A 24821-nucleotide genomic window follows, 5' to 3' on the forward strand; every position below is an offset into this window, starting at 1 on the left:
TGATCTTAGTTATTTCTTGCCTTCTGCTAGCTTTTGAATGTGTTTGCTCTTGCTTCTCTAGTTCTTGTAATTGTGATGTTAGGGTGTCAATTTTAGATCTCTCCTGCTTTCTCTTGTGGGCATTTAGTGCTATAATTTTCCCTCTATACCCTGCTTTAAATGTGTCCCAGAGATCCTGGTATGTTGTGCCTTTGTTCTCATTGATTTCAAAGAACGTCTTTCTTTCTGCCTTCATTTCGTTATGTACCCAGTAGTCATTCAGGAGCAGGTTGTTCAGTTTCCATGTAGTTGAGTGGTTTTGAGTGAGTTTCTTAATCCTGAGTTCTAGTTTATTGAACTGTGGTCTGAGAGACAGTTTGTTATAATTTCTGTTCTTTTACATTTGCTGAGGAGTGCTTTACTTCCAACTATGTGGTCAATTTTGGAATAAGTGCGACGTGGTGCTGAGAAGAATATATATTCTGTTGATTTGGGGTGGAGAGTTCAGTAGATGTCTATTACATCCACTTGGTGCAGAGCTGAGTTCAATTCCTGGATATCCTTGTTAACTTTCTGTCTCGTGGATCTGTCTAATGTTGACAGTGGGGTGTCAAAGTCTCCCATTATTATTGTGTGGGAGTCTAAGTCTCTTTGTAGGTGTCTAAGGACTTGCTTTATGAATCTGGGTGCTCCTGTATTGGGTGCATATATATTTAGGATAGTTAGCTCTTCTTGTTGAGTTGATCCCTTTACCATTATGTAATGGCCTTCTTTGTCTCTTTTGATCTTTGTTGGTTTAGTCTGTTTTGTCAGAGACTCGGATTGCAACCCCTGCCTTTTTTTTTTGTTTTCCATTTGCTTGGTAGATCTTCCTCCATCCCTTTATTTTGAGACTATGTGTGTCTCTGCACATGAGATGGGTCTCCTGAATACAGCACACTGATGGGTTTTGAGTCTTTATCCAATTTGCCAGTCTGTGTCTTTTAATTGCAGCACTTAGCCCATTTACATTTAAGGTTAATATTGTTATGTGTGAATTTGGTCCTGTCATTATGATGTTAGCTGGTTACTTTGCTCATTCATTGATGCAGTTTCTTCCTAGCATTGACGGTCTTTACAATTTGGCATGTTTTTGCAATGGCTGGTACCGGTTTTTCCTTTCCATGTTTAGTGCTTCCTTCAGGAGCTCTTGTAGGGCAGGCCTGGTGGTGACAAAATCTCTCAGCATTTGCTTGTCTGTAAAGGATTTTATTTCTCCTTCACTTATGAAGCTTAGTTTGGCTGGATATGAAATTCTGGGTTGAAAATTCTTTTCTTTAAGAATGTTGAATATTGGCCCCCACTCTCTTCTGGCTTGTAGAGTTTCTGCTGAGAGATCCACTCTTAGTCTGATGAGTTTCCCTTTGTGGGTAACCCGACCTTTCTCTCTGGCTGCCCTTAACATCTTTTCCTTCATTTCAACTTTGGTGAATCTGACAATTATGTGTCTTGGATTTGCTCTTCTCGAGGAGTGTCTTTGTGGCATTCTCTGTATTTCCTGAATTTGAATGTTGGCCTGCCTTGCTAGGTTGGGGAAGTTCTCCTGGATAATATCCTGCAGAGTGTTTTCCAACTTGGTTCCATTCTCCCCAATACTTTCAGGTATACCAACCAGACGTAGGTTTGGTCTTTTCCCATAGTCCCATACTTCTTGGAGGCTTTGTTCATTTCTTTTTACTCTTTTCTCTCTAAACTTCTCTTCATGCTTCATTTCATTCTTTTGATCTTCAATCACTGATATCCTTTCTTCTAGTTGATCAAATCGGCTACTGAAGCTTGTACATTCATCACATAGTTCTCTTGCCATGGTTTTCAGCTCCATCAGGTCATTTAAGGACTCCTCTACACCAGTTACTCTAGTTAGCCATTCGTCTAAACTTTTTTCAAGGTTTTTAGCTTCTTTGCGATGGGTTCGAACTTCCTTTTTTAGCTCAGAGAAGTTCGATCATCTGAAGCCTTCTTGTCTCAGCTCATCAAAGTCATTTTCCGTCCAGCTTTGTTCCATTGCTGGCAAGGAGATGCATTCCTTTGGAGGGGGAGAGGTGCTCTGATTTTTAGAATGTTCAGCTTTTATGCTCTGTTTTTTCCCCATCTTTGTGCTTTTGTCTACCTTTGGTATTTGATGATGATGACGTACAGATGGGGTTTTGGTGTGGATGTCCTTTCTGTTTGTTAGTTTTCCTTCTAACAATCAGGACCCTCAGCTGCATGTCTGTTGGAGTTTGCTGGAGGTCTGCTTCAGACACTGTTTGCCTGGGTATCAGCAGCAGAGGCTGCAGAACAGCGAATATTGCTGAACAGCGAATACTGCTGTACAGCAAATGTTGCTGCCTGATCATTCCTCTGGAAGCCTCATCTCAAAGGGGTACCCAGCCGTGTGAGGTGTCAGTCTGCCCCTACTTGGGGGTTTCTCCCATTTAGGCTACTTGGGGGTCAAGGACCCACTTGAGGAGGCAGTCTGACCATTCTCAGATATCAAACTCTGTGCTGGGAGAACCATTACTCTGCAAAGCTGTCAGACAGGGACGTTTAAGTCTGCAGAGGTTTCTGCTGCCTTTTGTTTGGCTATGCCCTGCCCCTAGAGGTGGAGTCTACAGAGGCAGGCAGGCCTCCTTGAGCTGCAGTGGACTCCACCCAGTTCGAGCTTCCTGGTAGCTTTGTTTACTTACTTAAGCCTCAGCAATGGCGGAAGCCCCTCCCCCAGCCTCTCTGCCACCTTGCAGACAGCTGTGCTAGCAATAAGTGAGGCTCCGTGGGCATGGGACCTTCCAAGCCAGGCATGGGATATAATCTCCTGGTGTGCCATTTGCAAGACTGTTGGAAAAGCACAGTATTAGGGTGGGAGTGACCCGATTTTCCAGGTGCCATCTGTCACAGCTTCCCTTGGCTAGGAAAGAGAATTCCCTGACCACTTGTGCTTCCCGGGTGAGGCAATGCCTCATCCTGCTTCAGCTCATACTTGGTGGGCTGCACCCACTGTCCTGCACCCACTGTCTGACAAGCCCCAGTGAGATGAACCCAGTAACTCAGTTGGAAATGCAGAAATCACCTGTCTTTTGCATCGCTCACACTGGGAGCTGTAGACTGGAGCTGTTCCTATTTGGCCATCTTGGAACTGCTATTTCTATGTATTTTTGTAGCTATTGTAAATGGGATTGCCTTCTTGATTTCTTTCTCAGCCAGTTCATTATTAGTGTATAGAAATGCTACTCATTTTTGTTTGTTGATTTTGTATTCTACAGTTTCACCAAATGTATCGAATCTAAGAGTTTTTTGGGAGAGTCTTAAGGTTTTTCTATATATAAGATCATATCATGTGCAAAGAGGGCAAAGAAGGACAATTTGACTTCCTCTTTTCCAGTTTAGATGCCTTTTATTTCTTCCTCTTGCTTGATTGCTCTGGCTAGGGCTTCTAGACTATGTTGAATAGGAGTGATAAAAGTTATTCCTGTTCTTAGAGGAAAGGCTATCAGCTTTTCTCCATTCCATAAAATATTAGCTGTGGGTTTGTCACATATGGCCTTTAGTATGTTGAGGTATGTTCCTTCTATGTCTAGTTTGTTGAGCATTTTTGTCATAAAGGGTTAATTTTATCAAATGCTTTTTCTGCATCTACTGAGGTTATCATATGATTTTTGTCCTTCATCTTTTGATGTGATGTATCATGTTTATTTATTTCTGTATATTGAACCATTCATGCATCTCTAGGATAACTCCCACTTGATCATGATATACTACCTTTTTGATGTGCTATTGGTTTCAATTTGTTAGTATTCTGTTGAGGGTTTTGGGGTCTCTGTTCATCAGGGATATTGGCCTGTAGTTTTCTCTTTTGTTGTTGTTGTTGTTGTTGTTGTTGAGTCTTTGCCTGGTTTTCGTATAAGGGTAAATGCTCACCTCATAGAATGGGTTAGGGAGAATTCCCTTCTCTTCAATTTTTTGGAATAGTTTGAGGAAAATTAGTGTTAGTTCTTTTTTGAAAGTTTGGTAGAATTCAGCAGTAAATCCTTCCTGTCCAGGACTTTTCTTTGTTGGGAGACTTTTGATTACTGATTCAATCCCATTACACATTATTGGTCTGTTCAGATTTTCTATGTCTTCCTCAGTTAATCTTGGCAGGTTATATGTGTTCAGGAATTTATCAATTTCCTCTCAGTTTTCCAGTTTGTTAGTGTAGTTGTTCATAATATTATCTAGTGATCATTTATATTTCTTTGGTGTCAGTTGAAACGACTCCTTTTTCATTTCTGATTGTATTTGGGTCTTATCTCTTTTTGTTTGGTTAGTCTAGCTAGCAGTTTATCAATTTTGTTTATCTTTTCAAACAATTTTTCATTTTGTTGACTCTTATTTGGTTTTAGTCTCTGTTTTGTTTACTTCTTATCTGAACTTTATTATTTCTTTCCTTCTACTAAATTGGGATTTGGTTTCTTCTCAGTTTTCTAGTTCCTTGGGGTGCATTAGATTATCTATTTGAAATCTTTCTACTTTTCTGATGAAAGCATTTATTGCTATAAACTTTCCTCTTAGCACTGCTTTGGCTATATCCCACAGGTCTTGGTATGTTGTATTTTGATTTTCACATGTTTAAATTTTTTATTTCCTCCTTAATTTCTTCCTTGACCAGTGGTCATTCAGGAGCATGTTGTTTAATTTCCATGTATTTGTACAGTTTCCAAAGTTCTTCTTATTATTGGTTCTTAGTTTTACTCCATTGTGGTCTAAGATACTTAATATGATTTTAATTTTTTATTTTTAACTATTATGAATACATAATAGTTGTACATATTTACAGAATATAAATGATATTTTGATACAAGCATACAATGTATAACTGTCAAATCAGAGTAATTGGGGTATCCATCATCTCAAGCATTTAGCATTTCTTTCTTTTTTTTTTTTATTCAGATGGAGTTTCATTCTATCACCCAGGCTGGAGTGCAGTGGTGCGATCTTGGCTCACTGCAAGTTCCATCTCCCGAGTTCAAGAAATTCTCCTGCCTCAGCCTCCTGAGTAGCTGGAACTACAGACATGGGCAACCACACCCAGTTAATTATTTTGTACTTTTAGTAGAGACAGGGTTTCACCATGTTTTTCAGGCTAGTCTCGAACTCCTGACCTCAAATGATCTGCCCACCTTGGCCTCCCAAAGTGCTGGGATTAGAGGTATGAGCCACCATGCCCAGCCACAAGCATTTATCATTTCTTTGATAGGAACACTCCAGTTCTACTCTTTAAGTTATTTTTTAAATATACAATAAATTATTACTAACTATAGTTGCCCTACTGTGCTACAAAACACTAGATCTTTTTCCTCCTAGCCAACCATATTTTTATACCCATTAGCCAACCTCTTCTCATCTCCCCTTCCCAGCCTCTAGTAACTATCAATCAACTCTCTACCTCAATGAGATCCACTTTTTGAGCTCTCACATATGAGCAAGAACATGCAGTATTTGTCTTTCTGTGCCTGGATTATTTTGCTTAATATAATGTCCTTAAGTTCCATCCATATTGTTGCAAATGATAGGATCTCATTCTTTTAATGGCTGAATAATATTCCATTGTGTGTATATACCACATTTTCTTCATCCATTCATCTGTTGATGGATACTTAAGTTGACTCCATATCTTGGCTGTTGTAAATAGTGCTGCAATAAACATGAGGATGCAGACATCTCTTTAATATACTGATTTCCTTTCTTTTAGATATACACCCAGCAGTGGGATTGCTGGATTCTGTGTCAGTTCTTTTTAGTTTTTTTGAGGAACCTTCATACTCTTCTCCATTGTGGATGTACTAATTTACATGCCCTCCAACAGTATGGAAGGATTCCCCCTTCTCCACATCCTCACCAGCATTCATTATTGCCTGTCTTTTGGATAAAAGTCATCTTAATTGGGGTGAGATGATATCTCACTATAGTTTTAATTTGCATTTTCCTGAGGATTAGTGATGTGGAGATTTTCATACACCTGTTGACCATTTGTATGTCTTCTTCTGAGAAATGCCTATTCAGATTTTGCTATTGAGTTGTTTAAGTTCCTTATATATCCTGGTTATTAATCTTTGTCAGACAGGTGGCTTGCAAATATTCTCATCCATTCTGTGTATTAGCTTTTCACTTTGTTAGTTGATTCCTTTGCTGTACAGAAACTTTTTAGCTTGATGTGACCTGTTTGTCCATTTTTGTTTTGTTTGCCTGTGCTTTCGAGGTCTTACTCAAGAAATCTTCACCCAGACCAATGTCCTGGAGTATTTCTCCAATGTTTTCTTTTAGACATTTCATAGTTTGAGGTCTTAGATTTAAGTCTTCAATCCATTTTTATTTCACTTTTGTATATGGCAAGAGAGAGGGATCCAGTTTCATTCTTCTGCATATGCACCTCCAGTTTTCCCAGCACCATTTGTTGAAGAGACTGTCCTTTTCCCAATGTTTGTTCTTAGCACTTTTGTCAAAAATGAGTTGATTGTAAATGTATGAATTTATTTCTAGGTTCTCTATTCTGTTCCATTGGTCTATGTTTCTATTTTTATGTCCATACAATGCTGTTTTGGTTACTACTGCTTTGTAGTATAATTTGAAGTCAGGTAATGTGATGCTTCCAGCCTTGTTATTTTTGCTCAGGATTGCTTTGGCTATTCTGGGTATTTTGTGGTTCCATATAGATTTTAGGAATTTTTTCTATTTCTGTGAAGAATGTCATTGGTATTCTGACAGACATTTCATTGAATCTGTAGATTGCTTTGGTTAGTATGAACATTTTGACAATATTGATTCTTCCAATTCACAAACATGGAATATCTTTCCATTTTTTTGTGCCCTCTTCAATTTCTTTCATCAATGTTTCATAGTTTTCATTGTAGAGATGTTTCATTGCTTTGGTTAAGTTTATTCCTAAGAATTTAGTTCCACTTGTAGCTACTGTAAATGGGATTATTTTCTTGGTTTCTTTTTCAGACTGCTTGCTGTTGACATAAAGAAATGCTACTGATTTTTGTATGTTGATTTTGTATCCTGAAACTGCACTAAATTTGTTTATCAGTTCTAATAGTTTTTTGGTAGAGTCTTTAGATTTTCCTAGATTTTTTTCTTTAGGTTTTTTTTAGTTTTGCAGATGATACGATACCTGAGATCATATCTAAAATCATATCATCTGCAAACAAAGATAATTTGGATTATTCTTCCTTTCCACTTCGGATGCCTCTTATTTATTTATCTTGTTTAATTGCTCTAGGTAGGACTTCTAGTATTAGAAAGTCCATGGGCCAGGCACGGTGGCTCACACCTGTAATCCTAGTACTTTGGAAGGCTGAGGCCAGCGGATCATGAGGTCAGGAGTTTAAGACCAGCCTGACCAATATGGTGAAACCCCGTCTCTACTAAAAAAAAAAAAAAATAGTGGTGGCATGCACCTGTAGTCCCAGCTACTCAGGAGACTGGGGCAGAAGAATCACTTGAACCTCAGTGGCAGAGGTTGCAGTGAACTGAGATCGCACCACTGCACTCCAGCCTGGGTGACAGAGCAAGATTCCATCTCAAAAAAAAAAAAAAAGAAAGAAAGAAAGAAAGTCCATGGTTGGAATGTGGAGTCCTGTGGGTCTCTCACTTTACCTGCATTGGGAACCCTCTCCCAGGCTCCCATCTGATCCCAACTGAGCAGGCTGCCTCACTTCCCTCTCCTTCCTTGCTTTAGGTGTTTCCTGTCACTTCTTTGCTGAATTCCAGCATTCTCTCATAGATGATCTATTTGAAGTGTGATTATCTGCTCACTATTTTGGTTCTTCTTTGTGGGGTAGGCCAGTACCAGGTGCCTCTAGTTAGTTATCTTGAAGCCTTTCCAGTGGTGCTTTCTAATCTAGTTTAGAAATTACTATCACAGTCAATGTCATCCAAATCTGTTTTCCAGCATTTTTCTCTTCCTTCCTGCTGACTCTACATCCTGGGGGAAATGGCAGGATTGCAAACCAGCCACTGACCCACTAACTCTGAAGGTGGTTCTGAACCCGCAGAAAACTCAGGTATCCTTGCCATGCCATGTGGTGGGAGCCACACACTCTCTCCAGCTCTCTCAGCTCCACCACTCCACAGTTGTTTCCCACTCAGCTATTGTACTGTGAAACTGTCAGCCCCCAGTCTTTTTGAGAGCCCCTGGCAAGAAGTAGGTGCAGCCCCATGTTCTAGAATCACCCTTTTAACCCCGTGGAACACTCTCCTGGAACCCCTTGGGCTGGTGGGGCTTGCAGAGAGAACAGGTCGAGTACCCTCCATACTCCCTGCAGAAAGGAGAAAGGGTAAGGGACCAGGTGTCTAATGTAACACTCCATGGACTCTACTGTCTCAAAGAAGCCTCTTTGCTGGCTTTGTATTTCCCCTCCAGACCAGAGGAAGATGAACCAGTTCTTCTGGGACCACACTCATTTTGGCTCACACTTGGCAAACTGCCACTTGGTCTGGACTTGGGTAATACATAGGTGGATGGTCACAAGAGAAGGAAAGCTCAACTTGTGGCTTGATGTTCCAAGTTATTTCCACACATAAATATATCATACATGAAACCTCCACAACTTGATCTTTGGAGGTCAAACTCGTGACTTATCTCTTGTTCCTCAAAATGTCCCCTATACTGAAAGCCTAATTAGGACTTTGTGAAGACTGAATGTATGATCTATAAACCAATAATTTGTAAAGTTCCTGACTGTCTTTCTTCCAGAACTTTAAAAAGTTTTGAAATCCATAATAGGTTTTTTTAAGCATAAGTCAATGTTATTACAGAATGACAATTTTTGTTATATCTTTGGAACTATCAATAGATAGTGATAGTTACACTCATGGAGTGTGGGAACTTCTCTTACTTTGCAACAATACAGCATAACAGACATGACTATGGCCATTACTGTCACAAAGTCATGGGTTTCAAACTGGTTCTGCCACTCACTGGCTGGGATCCTGAGCAAGCCTCTCTGAGGCTCAGTTACCCCATCGGAAAAATGGAGACAATAATACCTATTTCAGAGGAGTGTTGAAACAATTAATGTGTGTTTACAGCACTTAATAATATGTAATATTATCAATCATAAAAAGAGCTCAATAAAGAGCCCATTATTGCTTCTCACTGCTTTATTTTTTACTTTTGTCTAATGATGTTACATTTTGCTTTTCTTGGACCCCGACTCCATAATCCAGGAAAATATACATTCCTGGCCAAGCAGGAGCTCTCCTTTGTGAGCATTCTTCACACAAGTGTTGCAGAAGGACATTTAATTAAAAGACAATAACAGAAACACTGGCCTCTGGAAACATTAAGCATCATCCCTTATTATGAAGAGCTAAGCAAGAAGCAGGGTGGTTATCAGGCCAGCCCCCGAGGGATCTCTAGCACCATAATCAACCTTTGCATATCAGGTATTTGGCAGCTCCCAATCTTATTATACCCACTGCAACATGTGTGATGAATGGCATTCATGAGTAGCACCACGATTAAGGGCTTTGGTACAGACATTACATGCTGCAGGTTGTGTACAATTTCCCCTACTCTAACTCACTCGCATCTTTGAAGACTCACAGAAGTGCCAAAGAGACCCATGTCCTTGGATGACCTCATCATGCAGATCACTTTGAATTTGCTATAATTTCTAACAAGTAATTCATTTTAAAACTTTGGTAACTGTTATTAATAATAAATCACTTGTGACACACCTCACAGAGGACATATCTTGATTGAGTACTGCTGCTCCCAAATGAGGGCTACCAGAGTTCACTACAAATATTGAAACTGTTAATTATTAGTAGAAGTTGCAGTGATCTCACCTATACTAACACCTATACTCAGATCAAATATTTTTGCCTGCCCCTTCTTCTGAGAAAACCCAGATCCAGTTATGTATTATATTTAATAATTCACTAAAAAGAATTTTTCTGTTTAGTTACCTATGTTTTTTCTTTAATGACCCAAAGCGTTTAAGATGATGACATGTTTTAGAGAATGTTTATTATATTTTCTTATCTTAAATATTCTTCATGTAGTTGTTCACGGTCATTTTGAATATTATGAGTAAACTACCACCAAGCTTTGATTAAACAGTTTTTAATAATGCATGATTTATAAAGTGTCTTGTGTTGAAATATGTTTCCATTATTTTTCTTCAGGTAGTATCATTAAGACAGAAATATTATATATTCTTGCCAGCACATGTGCTTCTGTACAGTTCATAGTTGTGACTACTTCTAGAATAATTACACAGAAAGTAAATGAAATTAAAGATACTTAATATAAATGGTTGCCCTCGAAATATTCTACCCATATTAAAGTGTCTATGGAGCTGGTGCTCATCTCAATGGGCTCCCAACAGATGGAGTGCTCCGTTTGTCACATTACTTTGGAGCTTCAAAACGTGCCTGATGGGAATTCTATTACCTGCACCAGCTGTACAGGTGACCTCCTTGCCTTCCACTTGCCAGATTCAGAATATATGAGACATTTTAAAACATGATTTTAAAATACAGCATATGCAAATATGGCCATACTTGACATACTTACTCCAGTGCCAAAAAAAAGTCTGTCCTGTCTGCTTTAAGCCCTGGATGTACAGGATGTATGGTTTTCCATTTTCTGAAAGTCTTTCTACAAAAGCATAGTAATGCCTGTCAACATGAGGAGAGATTTGTAAGGGTTTGTTTTGTTTTCAACACCTACAAATATGTTTTCTTTTATGTGATAAAACTTTGTAAAGAGCTCTTATTTTCTTGCCAAACATAAAATTAAATGATTAAATGAAGAATTTGAGAGACATGTGAAAAGTGTCCTCAACCCAGAAATATCTTCCTTCCCAGGGCCTGAAAGTTCTCCATTAGTGACACATTATTTGGGGTTCGGCAATCTCAATCCAGGCATTCTTTTTATAAACTGCAACAAGCAGAGACAGGATTGAAACCCTGTTTTATCTGCCTTAAAACTCTTGCTCTTTTCCCCTACAACATACTGTTTCCCTTGGATGGTCATCAGTAACAACGCAAATGTGAATGAGCTTTTTTCCTAAGAGAGAAGAAATAAATTAGCATCTGCAAACCCTGAGCAAGCAGAGTTGAAGACTCAGGAAAGGGGGAAAAGCATAGATAAGGAAACTGGGAAAAGACAAAAGAATAATGTCTACTTCAATTTTGCCTAGATTTAGCCATGACTAGAATCTGACTTCTATGAATTCTGTCTACAATGTAACATAGTGGTAACCCATCTTAAAGATCTCCTGTCACTGCAGAAACTCCACCCCATGGTCCCTATTCATATAACATATATTACAATATGTCAGATTGGACTGAATTATGGATGGAGCATCCAGCTATTTTTATTTGCTACCTTATTGAGCAAGCTGTAAAATAAACTTTGAAATGTATTACAGTAGCAGTGAACACTCCTAGCACCAGGTTGTGGCATCTATATACCATTTCCCACTAAAAAGAAAAGGGCTCCTTAAATAAATGACTTATTCTGAATCTAGAGAGGAAAATGCAGCAAGATGGGTCTGGGACATCATTTTGAAAGGAAGCTTTCAATCATCCATGAGTTCATGTCAAAGGGAAATATGACCAACTTGAGGGGGCTTGTATTAGCCTTAAAGAAAATCAAAAAGAACAATAACTGCAGTGGATTGAAACATGTCAGTGCTATAAAATACTAAAACACATATAAACGCTATAAAGAAAAGAAAAGGAGAAACTGCTATTGATTAAAAGAAATTTAAGAGACATAATAATCAAATGTGATTTTGGTCCTTGTTTAGATCCTATTTCAAATGAACCAACTGAAAAGACATAGGGACAAGTTGAACATGGACTGGGTATCAGACAACACTAAGAAATTGTTGTTCATTTTTCTAGGTGTGATAATGGCATAATGGTTAAGTTTTACAGTACTTTGGGAGGCCAAGGTGGGCAGATCACAAGGTCAGGAGTTCAAGACCATCCTGGCTAACACAGTGAAACCCCTTCTCTACTAAAAAATAGAAAAAATTAGCCAGGTGTGGTGGTGGGCGCCTGTAGTCCCAGCTACTGGGGAGGCTGAGGCAGGAGAATGGCATGAACCCGGGAGGTGGAGGTTGCAGTGAGCCGAGATCGTGCCACTGTGCTCCAGCCTGGGCAACACAGCGAGACTGCATCTCAGAAAAAAAAAAAAAAGAACTTATGAGAGATGCAAGTGAAAGCATTTACTGACATCTGACATGTGGGCCAAGATAGCTTGACTAGACATAGCCAGTAAGAACTTCTCCCAGTGAGATCAGACCAGCAAGAAGAACATCACACTTTGAGCTGGTCTTCAGAAGGTAGGCATCGAGAGTGAACAGAGGGAGTATGCAAACCCTGGGCTGAAGCAGGAGGAAGCTGAGAACCTTGCAAAGGGTTGCTGAGCACCAGGATTCATTCCTGGCCCTGAGTGGCTCCTGGGGAAAGGGTGAGTAAAACAGGTGTGGAGTGGCCCAGTCTAGCCACAGACTTCCAGAAGCCTAGCTGCAGGAGACCCTATGACCTCCACGGACATTTGAGCTGGCAGGAAGAGCTTCCTGGAGAGTTGGCAGGAACAGGACTCCAGCCTGCATGGAGCCCAGAGAGTTTGGCATAGGAATGGTTGCAGTGGAGCATGGCCAGGGACACATATCCCCAAGGCTCATCAGGCTCTTCTACGTGGATTTGGCCTTTGTTAACTGTCAGATTTGGACAGAACAGAGCTATCTTGCCCATGAGATGGGGCCAGTCTGATCTAAGCACCCCTCTATCTGCTGGCTTCTTCCAGGGGCCCTGCCTGGCTGCACCCACTTGTAGTGCAGCCTCAAGATGCCCCACCAGGGTGCGTCCCAGTGGTCACTGCTATAACTCTTTTGCAGGCAGATCTTGTCTAACCATTAGAGAGCTTCTGCAGATGGGCTCCCACCAGCACACACATACCCGCAGCCACCCCCACCACCACTACTTTGCCAACACGCACTCACTCTCAGCCTCCCCCTACTGCTTTGATGGTACATGTGTGCACACGCAAATCCCATCAACCTACTGCTACTGACATGTACATGGGGACCCCACCACACCACTGCCACTAGTGCATGGGTGCAGACCCTACCACACAACCACCCTGCTATTGCTGGCATGTGTATGTAAGCACAGGCTGTGCTGTCACTGCCCTGACAAAGTACTTTTGCCAGCACCTTCCCCAATCAGAGTGTTGTTACAAGAAGGCCAGGAATATCTCAGCCCCTGCAGTGCTGTAGGTGCTTAACCTCAAGGGGACAGAGAACAAAGCCATGGACCTAGTCTCAGACCCCCAGGGTCACAGCACATAGTACAAGAATGCTGAGCTGAGCCTTGGCCCCCTGAAATCATCCAGAAACAAAGCCAGTCAGCTAAACTCAACTTATATTACCATCAAACCCTCAATTGCATCAAAGAATATGAAAGCAAAAAGCCCCATCCAAAAAAACAGCAACTTTAAAGATTAAAGAAACATCAGCCCAAACATATAGATTTTTTTTTAAGGCACAAAACTCTGAAACTCTAAAAGCTAGAAAACTAGAGTGTCTTCTTACCTCCAAATGACTTCACTAGCTCCCCAATAATGGCTCTTTACCAGACTCAAATGGCTGAAATGACAGACATAGAATTCAGAATCTGGATGGCAATTAAGAGCACTGAGATTCAGAAGAAAGATGAAACCAATCCAAGGAATCTAAGGAATCCAGTAAAATGATTCAAGAGCTGAAAGATTAAACAGCCATTTTAAGAAAGAACCAAACTGATCTGATAGAGCTGAAAAACTTATTACAATAATTTTATAATATAATCAGAACTATTAACAGCAGAATACACCAATTTGAGGAAAGAATCTCAGAGCTCAAAGACCAGTTTTTCAAATAAATTCAGTCAGGCAACAATAATGAACAAAGAAGTTTTAAAAACGAACAAAACCTCTGAGAAATAAAGAATTATATAAACAGACCAAACCTATAACTCATTGGCGTCCCAAAAAGAGAGAAAGAGAGAACAAGCAACTTGGAAAACATATTTGAGAATACCACCCATGAAAATATCACCAGCCTTGCTACAGAAGTCAACATTCAAACTCAGGAAATTCAGAAAACCCCTATGAGATACCACATAAGATTACCATCCCCAGGAGATATAGTCATCAGATTCTCCAGGGTCAATGCAAAAGAAAAAATAGTAAAGCCAGCCAGAGGGAAGAGGCTTTCACCTGCAAAGGGAACTCCATCAGGGTAATATTAGACCTTTCAGCAGAACCCTACAAGCCAGAAGAGATTGAGGGCCTATTTTCGCAGCCTAAGAGGAAAAAAAATTCCAACCAAGAATTTTATATCCAGTCAAACTAAGCGTCATAAGCAAAGGAGAAATAAAATCCTTTACAGGCAAGCAAATGCTAAGAGAATTCATTACCACCAAACTTGTCTTACAAGAGATCTTTAAGGTCATGTCAAACATAGGAAAGAACATTACTGGCCACCACAAAAATACACAAGTATATAACAACACGATGACAGGATAAAATCCACACATATCAATATTAACCTTGAATATAAATGGGCTAAACACCCCACTTAAAATGCACAGAGTGAGATGCTGGATAAAGAAGCAGGACCCAAATATATACTGTCAAGAGACTCATCTCACATGCAATGACACCCATAGGCTCAAAGTAAATGGGTGGAGTAAAATTTCTCAACCAAATGGAAACACAAAAGAATAGGAGTTGCTATTCTTATTTCAGACAAAACAGATTTTAATGACAATCAAAAGGAATAACGAAGGGCATTACATAATGATAAAGAGTTCAATTCAACAAGAAGACTTAACTGTCCCAAATATATATGCAGCCAATACTGGAGCACCCAGATTCATAAAACAACTTCTTAGAAGAGATTTGAAGACACTTAGATAACCACACAATAATATCAGGAGACTTCCACAACCCACTGGCAGTATTAGGTGGATCATCGAGGCAGAAAGCTGACAAAGATATTTGGTACCTAAACTTGACACTTGACCAAATGGACCTAACAGATTATGGAACACTCAACCCAACAGTAAAAGAATATACATTCTTTTCATCTAAACGTGGTACATATTCTAAAACTGACCACATGCCCAGCCATAAAGCAATTCTCAACAACGTTTTGAAAACCAAAATCACACCAACCACACTCTTAGAGCACAGCACAATAAAAACAGAATGAATACCAAGAAGATTTCTCAAAACCATAAAATTACATGGAAATTAAACAATCTGGTTCTGAATGACTTTTGGGTAAATAATGAAGTTAAGGCAGAAATCAAGAAATTCTTGGAAATTAATATAAACAAAGATACAGCATACCAGAATGCCTGGAACAGTTGAAGCAGTGTTAAGAGGAAAGTTTGTGGTGCTAAATGCCCACATCAAAAAGTTAGAAAAATCTCAAATTTACAACCTAACATCACACCTAGAGGAACTTCAAAAATAAGGAGCTGACAAACCAACCCCAAAACTAGCAGAAGTCAGGAAATAACCAAAATCAGACCTGAACTGAACAAAACAGAGATGTGAAAAACCATACAAAAGATCAATAAAATCAAAAGTGGTTCTTCTAAAGAATAAATAAGATAGATAGACTGCTAGCTAAACTAATTAAAAAAAGGAATATCCAAATAAACAGAATCAGAAATGACAAAGGGGACATTACTACCAACCCCATAGAAATACAAGAAACCCTCAGAGACTATTACAAACACCTCTATGCACACAAACTAGGAAACCTAGAAGTGGACAAATTCCTGGAAACATACAACCTCCCAAGATTGAACCAGGAATAAGTTAATACCCTGAACATACCAATAATGAGTTTCAAAACTGAATCAGTAATAAAAAGCCTACCAACCAGAAAAAGCCCTGGACAAGACAGACTCACAGCCAAACTCTACCAGGCATATAAACAAGAACTGCATCAATCGTATTTAAACTATTCCAAAAAAAAAAAAATTTAGGAGGAGGGACTCCTCTGTAACTCATTCTATGAAACCAACATCATTCTGAAACCAAAACCCGGCAGAGACAAAAAAATTTTCAAAAACTTTAGGCCAACACCCCTGATGAACATAGATGCAAAAATCCTCAACAAAATATTGCCAAATCCCCTACAAAAGGATGAGTTCATGTCCTTTGTAGAGACATGGATGAAGCTGGAAACCATCATTCTCAGCAAACTATTGCAGAGACAAAAAACCAAACACTGCATGTTCTTACTCATAGGTGGGAATTGAACAATGAGAACACTTGGACCCAGGAAGGGGAACATCACACACTGGGGCCTGTCATGGGGTGGGGGGAGGGGGGAGGGATAGCATTAGGAGATATACCTAATGTAAATGACGAGTTAATGGGTGCAGCACACCATCATGGCACATGTATACATATGTAACAAACCTGCACATTGTGGACATGTACCCTAGAACTTAAAGTATAATAAAAATTTTAAAAAAAAATACAGCCAAGACAAATCCAGCAGCTCATTAAAAAGATAATCCACCATGATCAAGTAGGCTTTATCCCTGGGATGCAAAGTTGGTTCAACATATGCAAATCAATAAATGTGATTCATCACCTAAACAGAACTAAAAACAAAAACCACGCGATCACCTCAATAGACAAAGGAAAGGCCTTTGATAAAATTCAACATCCCTTCAAGATAAAAACTGTCAACAAATTAGACATCAAAGGAACATACCTCAAAATAATAAAGGCCATCTATGACAAACCCACAGCCAACATCATACTGAACAGGCAAAAGCTAGAAGCATTCCCCTTGAGAACTGGAACAGATAAAGATGCCCACTCCCAACACTCCTATTCAACACAGTTCTGAAAGTCCTAGCCAGAGCAATCAGGAAAGAGAAAGAAATAAAAGACATCTAAATAGGAAGACAGGAAGTCAAACTATCTCTCTTCACAGATGATACGAATCTATACCTAGAAAACTCCATAGTCTCTGCCCAAAGGCTCCTAAATCTGATAAACAAATTCCTCAAAGTCTCAGGACAAAAAATCAAAGTACAAAAAATAAGTAGCATTTCTATACACCAACAATTTCTAAGCTGAGAGTCAAATCAAGAATGTAATCCAATTCACAATAGCCACAAAAAAAATAAAATACCTAGGAATACAGCTAACGAGGGAAGTGACAGATCTCTACAATGAGAATTACAAAACACTACTGAAAGAAATTGGAGATGCCATAAACAAATGGGAAGACATTTCATGATCATGTATAGGAAGAATATATGACCATACTGCTCAAAACAATTTACAGATTCAATGCTATTCCTATGAAACTACCAATGGACATTTTTCACAGAGTCAGAAAAAAAACTATTCTAAAATGTATGTAGAACCAAAAAAGAGCCTGAATAGCCAAAGCAAACCTAAGTAAAAAGAACAAAGTCAAGGTATTATACTACTCAACTTCAAACTATACTACAAGGCTACAGTAATCAAAACAGCATGGTATTGGTACAAAAGCAGACACATAGAGCAATGGAACAGGTTAGAGAACCCAGAAATAAAGCCATACACCTACAACCATCTGATCATTGACAAAGTCAACAACAACAAGCAATGGGGAAAGGATTCCCTATTCAATAAATGATGCTGAGATAACTGGCTAGCCATATGCAGAAGACTGAAACTAGATCCCTTCCTTTCACTGTATAAAAAAAAATCAACTCGAGATGGATTAAAGACTTTAATGTAAAGCCTAAAGTTATAAAAATCCTAGAAGAAATCCTAACAAATATTACTGTGGACATAGGCCCTAGCAAAGTTCCATAACAAAGACACCAAAAGCAATTGCAACTAAAACAAAAATTGACAAGTGAGTCCTAATAAACCTTCTGCATAGCAAAATAAACTATCAACAGAGTAAACAGACAACCTACAGAATGGAAGAAAATATTTGCAAAGTTTGCATCTGACAAAGTTTTAACATCCAGAATCTATAAGGAGCAATTCAACATACAAAAAACAACCCCATTAAAAAGTGGGCAAAGGACATGAACAGAAACTTCTCAAAAGAAGACATACAAGCAGCCAACAAACATTTTCTTTTTATTATTATACTTTTAAGTTCTAGGGTACATATGCACAACATGCCGGTTTGTTACATACATATACATGTGACATGTTGGTGTGCTGCACCCATTAACTCATCATTTACATTAGGTATTTCTCCTAATACTATCCCTCCCCATTCCATCCACCCCACAACAGGCCCTGTTGTGTGATGTTCCCCAACCTGTGTCCAAGTGTTCTCATTGTTCAATTCCCACCTATGAGTGAGAACACGTGGTGTTTGGTTTTCTGTCCTTGCAATAGTTTGCTGAGAATGATGGTTTCCAGCTTCATCCATGTCCCTAAAAAGGACATGAACTCATCCTTTTTTATGGCTGCATAGTATTCCATGGTGTATATGTGCCACATTTTATTAATCCAGTCTATCATTGATGGACATTTGGGCAGCCAACAAACATTTTGAAATATGTTGCACATCACTAAACATTAGAGAAATGCAAATCAAAACAACAATGAGATACCATCTCACACCAGTCAAAATGGCCATTATTTAACAGTCAAAAAATAACAGATGCTGGCAAAGTTGCAGGGAAAAGGAAACACTTATACACTGCTGATGGGAATGCAAATTAGTTCAACCACTGTGGAAAGAAGTTTGGAGATTTCTCAAAGAACCTAATGTTCTCGCTCATAGGTAGGAATTGAACAATGAGAACACATGGACACAGGAAGGGGAACATCACACACTGGGGCCTGTTGTGGGGTGAGGGGAGGGGGGAGGGATAGCATTAGGAGATATATCTAATGTTAAATGACGAGTTAATGGGTGCAGCACACCAACATGGCATATGTATACATATGTAACAAACCTGCACATTGTGCACATGTACCCTAAAACTTAAATTATAATAAAAAATAAAAATAAATAAAATGGAACTACCATTTGACCTGGCAATCCCATTATTAGTTATATACCCAGTGGAATATAAATCATACTACGTAATGACACATACATGCTGATATGGTTTCGGCTCTGTGTCCCCGCCCAAATCTCATGTCAAATTGTGACCCTCACATATCAGGGGAGAGACTTGATGGGAGGTGATTGGATCATGGGGGTGGATTTCCCTCATGCTGGTCTCATGATATTGACTGAGTTCTCACAAGATCTGATGGTTTAAAAGTGTGGCACTTCTCCCCTCACTCTGTCTCTCCTGCCACCATGTAAGATGTGCCTTGCTTTCCCTTCAGCTTCTGCCATGATTGTAAGTTTCCTGAGGCCTCACCAGCTATGTGGAACTGTAAGTCAGTTAGAACTCTTTTCTTTATAGTTACCTAGTTTCAGGTAGTTCTTTTTATAGCAATGTGAAAATTGGTTAATATAGAAAATTGGTACCAGCAGAGTGAACCACTGTTATAAAGACACCTGAAAAGTGGAAATGACTTTAGAAAGGGGTAATGGACAGAGGTTTGAACAGTTTGGAGGGTTTAGAAGATAGGAAGATGTGGGAAAGTTTGGAACTTTCTAGAGATTTGTTGAATGGTTTTGACCAAAATGCTCATAGTGATATGGACAATAAAGTCAAGGCTGAGGTGGTCTCATCTGGAGATGAGGAACTTATTGGGAATTGGAGTAAAAGTCACTCTTGCTATGCTTTAGCAAAGAGGCTGGCAGCATTTTGCCCTTGCCCTAGAGATTTGTGGAACTTGAACTTGAGACAGATGATTTAAGGTATCTGACAGAATAAATTTCTAAGCAACAAAGCACTCAAGATGTAACACGGCTGTTTCTAAAAGTGTACATTCATATACATGAAGAAAGAGATGGTCTGAAATTAGAACTTATATTTAAGCGGGAAGCAGAGCATAAAAGTTTGGAAAATTTGTAGCCTGACCCTGTGGCAGAAAAGAAAACCCATTTTCTGGGGAGAAATTCAAGACAGCTACATAAATTTGCATATGTAACAAAGAGCCAATTGTTAATAGCTAAGTCAGTGAGAAAAACGTCTCCAGGGAATTTCTAAGATCTTTGTGGCAGCCCTTCCCATCACAGGCTTGGAGGCCTAGGAGGGAAAAATGGGTCCATGGGACAGACCCAGAGCCCTGCTGCTCTCTGCAGCCTTGAGACATGGTACCCTGTGTCCCAGCTGCTCCAGCTCCAGCCATGGCTAAAAGGTGTCAAGGTACAGTTCAGGCCATTGCTTCATAGGGTGCAAGCCCCAAGCCTTGGCAGCTTCCACGTGGTGTTGGGCCTGTGGGTATGCAGAAGGCAAGAGTTTGGGAACCTCCGCCTAGATTTCAAAGCCTGTATGGAAATAGCTGGATGTCCAGGCAGAAGTCTGCTGCAGGGGCAAAGCCCTCATGGAGAACCTCTACAGCTTAGGGCAGAGGAGAAATGTGGGGTTGGAGCCCCCACACAGAGAGCCCATTGGGGCACTGTTTAGTGGTGTTGTGAGAAGAGGGTCACTGTCCTTCAGACCTCAAAATGGTGGAACCACTGACAGCTTGCACCATGCACCTAGATAAGCTGCAGGCACTCAACACCAGCCTGTGAAAGCAGCTACAGGGGCTGTACCCTGCAGAGCCACAGGGGAGGAGCTGCCCAAGGCCTTGGGAGACCACCCCTTGCATCAGTGTGCCCTGGATATGGGACGTGGAGTCAAAGGAGATTATTTTGAAACTTTAAGATTTAATGACTGCCCTGCTAAATTATGAACTTGCGTTGAGGCCTGTAGCCCCTTTGTTTTGGCCAATTTCTCCCATTCAGAATGGGAGCACTTACCCAATGCCTGTACCCCCATTGTGACTTGAAAGTAACTAACTTGTTTTTGATTTTATGGGCTCATAGGTAGAAGGCACTTACCTTGTCTCAGATGAAACTTTGGACTGTGGAATTCTGAGTTAATGCTGAAATGAGTTAAGACTGGGAGACTGAAAGAAGAAAAAAAATCTGGAAAGGAGGCAGGACTAACTTGTAGTTCCCACTCAAACAGACAGTATGTGGAGACTCACAATGCAAAATTTTGCTGCAAGAACCACTGCAGGAACATACCAAGAAAACCAAAAAATTCATAGATCCTTTGAAAGAAGCAGCTTGCTGCTGCAAACTCCATGAGCCAGCCAAAAAACTGCAAGTGCCCAAAGCGTGAGAGGGGGAAAGTCTGCCTCTGAACATACATCCTGAGGAACCTGAAAATCCAGATCACAGAAGAAGAATCTAACCTTAACTAGAGCTGAAATGAATTTAGAGAGCCAAGCAAAATATAAAATAAAAGCAGCAGTAGGAAGAGCTCTGTAGGCACTCCTGGTCTCCAGGGAAGCCATTTCTAACTTTATCTCACAGGGGTCCTGGGGAGAGAAGCCAGTAGAATTGGGGAAAAGCCACAGGGAAAAGGAGACTTTAAGCTGAACTTTGTAATAATTTTGACAAAGCATGAATTTTCCTGGGCAGTAGCCAAGGGTCAAACATGAAGTACAGATATGAGCACAGAAGCCATGGCAGGCAGGGAGTGGCAAGCACTGAAAGCCCTGCTTGCTTTCTCAGCAGGGAGGCTTGTAGCCTGGGGCGAGATCTCAGCCCCATGCACTGCTGGCCTAGATATAAACTCAGCTCTGTTGGCTGTTGGGAGAGTACAGAAGGAGTGAGATTAGCTTCGCTGGCTGCATGAGAGCTGGGTAAGGCCTGTCACTGCCAGCTTTCCCCCACTTTCCTGGGGACCTGTATGAAGCCGCAGAGGCAGCCATAATCCCCCTTGGAACATAACTCCATTGGCCTGAGAACCACCCCATCCCCAACAATGGCCACAGCAAGCCCCGCCCAAGAACAATCTGACCCACCTAACCCTGCCCCTACCTGATGGTGTTTCTCTATCCACCCTGGTAGATGACGACAAAATGACAAGAGACATAAACTCAAGGGAACTCTAAGACCCTGCCCATCACCTGAGAAACCCAAATACTTATCCAGGCAACCTTAGGGCAAGCTTGAATCCCCCCTATGCTACCACAGCTCATGCTCTTTTGAAGGCACCACCTCCTGGCTGGAAGCCAACCAACTCAAGTCATTAGGAAACCAACTCTACTCCAAGGAAAGAGAAGGCCAACCAACTCAACTCCAAGGAAAGAGAAAACAACAGCTAATTCAACCACCTGGATAACCAGAGGTCTTGAGTCTGTCCACTTGACAACCTCACTGCTAGCATAACCAGCATTTAAGAAAACCAGTGTACTAAACAAAACTACAAGCAAGGATTCTCACAGAGTCCACTTCACTCCCCTGCTACCTCCTGAGAGACCTGAAGATGGATCACGTCACAGGACTCCTTGCAGACACTCCCCAATGCCAGCCTAGAGCCCAGTAGCTCTGCTGGGTGGCTAGACCCAGAAGAGCAATAACAATCACTTTAGCCCAGCTCTTAGGAAGCCCCAAGCCTAGGGAAGTCGGGAGAGCACCACATCAAGGGATCACCACGTGGGACAAAAGTATCGGAACAGCAACCCTTGAGTTCCAGATCTTTCCTCGGACATAGTCTACCCAAATGAAAAGGAACAGAAAACAATTCTGATAATATGACAAAACAAAGTTCTATAACACCCCCAAAAGTTCACACTAGCTCACCAGTAATGGATCCAAACCAAGAAGAAATCTCTGAATTGCCAGAAAAATAATTCAGAAGGTCAATTATTAAGCTACTCAAGGAAGCACCAGAGAAAGGTGAAAAACAACTTAAAGAAATGTTTTAAAATACAGGATATAAATGAAAAAATCTCCAGAGAAATAGATATCATAGATTTAAAAATCACACCTTCTAGAAACAAAAAACACAGAGAAATGCAAAATACACTGGAAAGTTTCAACAATAGAATTGAACAAGTAGAATAAAGAACTTCAGAGCTTGAAGATAAGGCTTTTGAATTAACCCAATTTGACAAAGGCAAAGAAAAAAGAATCAAATAGGATTATGTTAAATTACCAAACCTAAGAATAATTTGAGAGTTCCTTTAAAGGAGAAGGTTATATTTATATGAAATAATGCTCTTCTTACTCTAATGTCTACAGTATTATGCTTCTGTGTTTTAATATTGAATGTTTATTACTCAGTATCTAAAATGTGAGAGGCAGGGTGATGTAGTGGAAAGAACCTTCAAATTGACCTGGGTTCTAATTGATTCTGACAGTTACTAGGTGTGTAAATGACAAGCCACAAACTTTCTCTGAGACTATGTCTTTATCTGTAAAATGGGAAGAAGAATACTCACTTCACTGGTTTGTTAAAATAATAAATTTAAAAAGACATTCAAAGTACCTGACAAAACATCTGGCACAAAATAGGCAGCTACTTAAAACAAGTTTTCATTAAAGTTGTGCTTCCATTTAAAAAAAATTAAAAAAAGACTGGGGGACTGTTGAGACTCAATAATTGTATTTTGAAATATGAGAAAGACATGAGATTTGGGAGGCTCCAGTGGAGGAATGATATGATTTGGCTCTGTGTTCCCACCCAAATCTCATGTCAAATTGTAATCCTCTTGTGTCAGGGAGGGGCCTGGTGCGAGGTGATTGGATCATGGGAGTGGATTTCCCCAATGCTATTCTCATGATAGGGAGTTCTCATGAGATCTGATAGTTTAAAATTATGGCACTTCCCTACTTGCTCTCTCTCTCTCTCCTGCCACTACGTAAGATGTGCCTTGCTTCCTCTTCACCTTCTGCCATGATTGTAGATTTCCTGAGGCCTCCCCAGCCATGCATAACTGTGAGTCAACTAGAATTCTTTTATTTATAAATTACCCAGTCTCTGGTAGTCCTTTATAGCAGTGTAAAAATGGACTAATACACATGCATATGTTCATCACAGCACCATTCACAATAGTGAATAGTCACAAAGACATGGAATCAACCCAGGTGCTCATTAATTGTGGATTGAATAAAAAATAGTGGTACATATACACCAAGAAATACTATTATACATAGCCATAAAAAATAATGAAATCATGTCCTTTGCAGCAATATGGATGCAGCTGGAGGCCATTATCCTAAGCAAATTATTATAACACATAAACATAAAACCAAATACCACATGTTCTCTCTTATAAGTGGGAACTAAATATGGAGTACACATGAACACAAAGAAGGGAATAATAGACACCAGGGCCTACTTGACAGTGGAGGGTGGGAGGAGGGTGAAGATTGAAGAACTACCTATTGGATACTATGCACACTACCTGGGTGATGAAATAACGCATACAACAAATCCCAGTGATACATGTTTACAATGTTCCATTTACATTTACACATGTAACAAACCTCCATATGTACCCCCAATCCTAAAATTAAAGTCAGAAGGGAAAAAAAAGAAAATATTTACAGGTGAAATACCTTGATTTTAGGAATTTGTTTTAAATATTGTAGCAAAAAAAAAAAAGGTGGAGTAAAAGGGATAAGACAAAATTAGCCAACTCTTTAAATGTGATTAATCTCAGTGATAGATGCATTACTTTTTTATTTAAAATTTCTATATATAAATGTTTTGTTTTATTTAAATGATCTTTAAAAATGGATTATTTAAAATTTATTAAATTCTATCTAAATTTTAAAAAGTTTTAATCATAAAATATTTTTAGCCATTACACTATAGCTATGTCTACATGGCACCAAAATAATGAATTGAAGTGAGAAAGGTTTTGTGGTAGCCGG

The 24821-nt window shown here is 39.8% G+C and overlaps 1 protein-coding gene across 1 annotated transcript in view; it reads right to left on the reverse strand.

Moving 5' to 3' along the window:
• LOC134732873 (uncharacterized) overlaps positions 1–24821 on the reverse strand; it is a 132899-nt gene that overhangs the window by 48354 nt on the left and 59724 nt on the right. Inside the window, exon 4 of the mRNA XM_063620065.1 lies at positions 10562–10665. Within this exon, the coding sequence (XP_063476135.1) occupies positions 10562–10665 (104 nt within the window). The remainder of the gene's footprint in view (positions 1–10561; positions 10666–24821) is intronic.

Source organism: Symphalangus syndactylus, chromosome 17, assembly GCF_028878055.3.
Source record: "Symphalangus syndactylus isolate Jambi chromosome 17, NHGRI_mSymSyn1-v2.1_pri, whole genome shotgun sequence".
Classification (NCBI taxonomy): Eukaryota; Metazoa; Chordata; class Mammalia; order Primates; family Hylobatidae; genus Symphalangus; species Symphalangus syndactylus.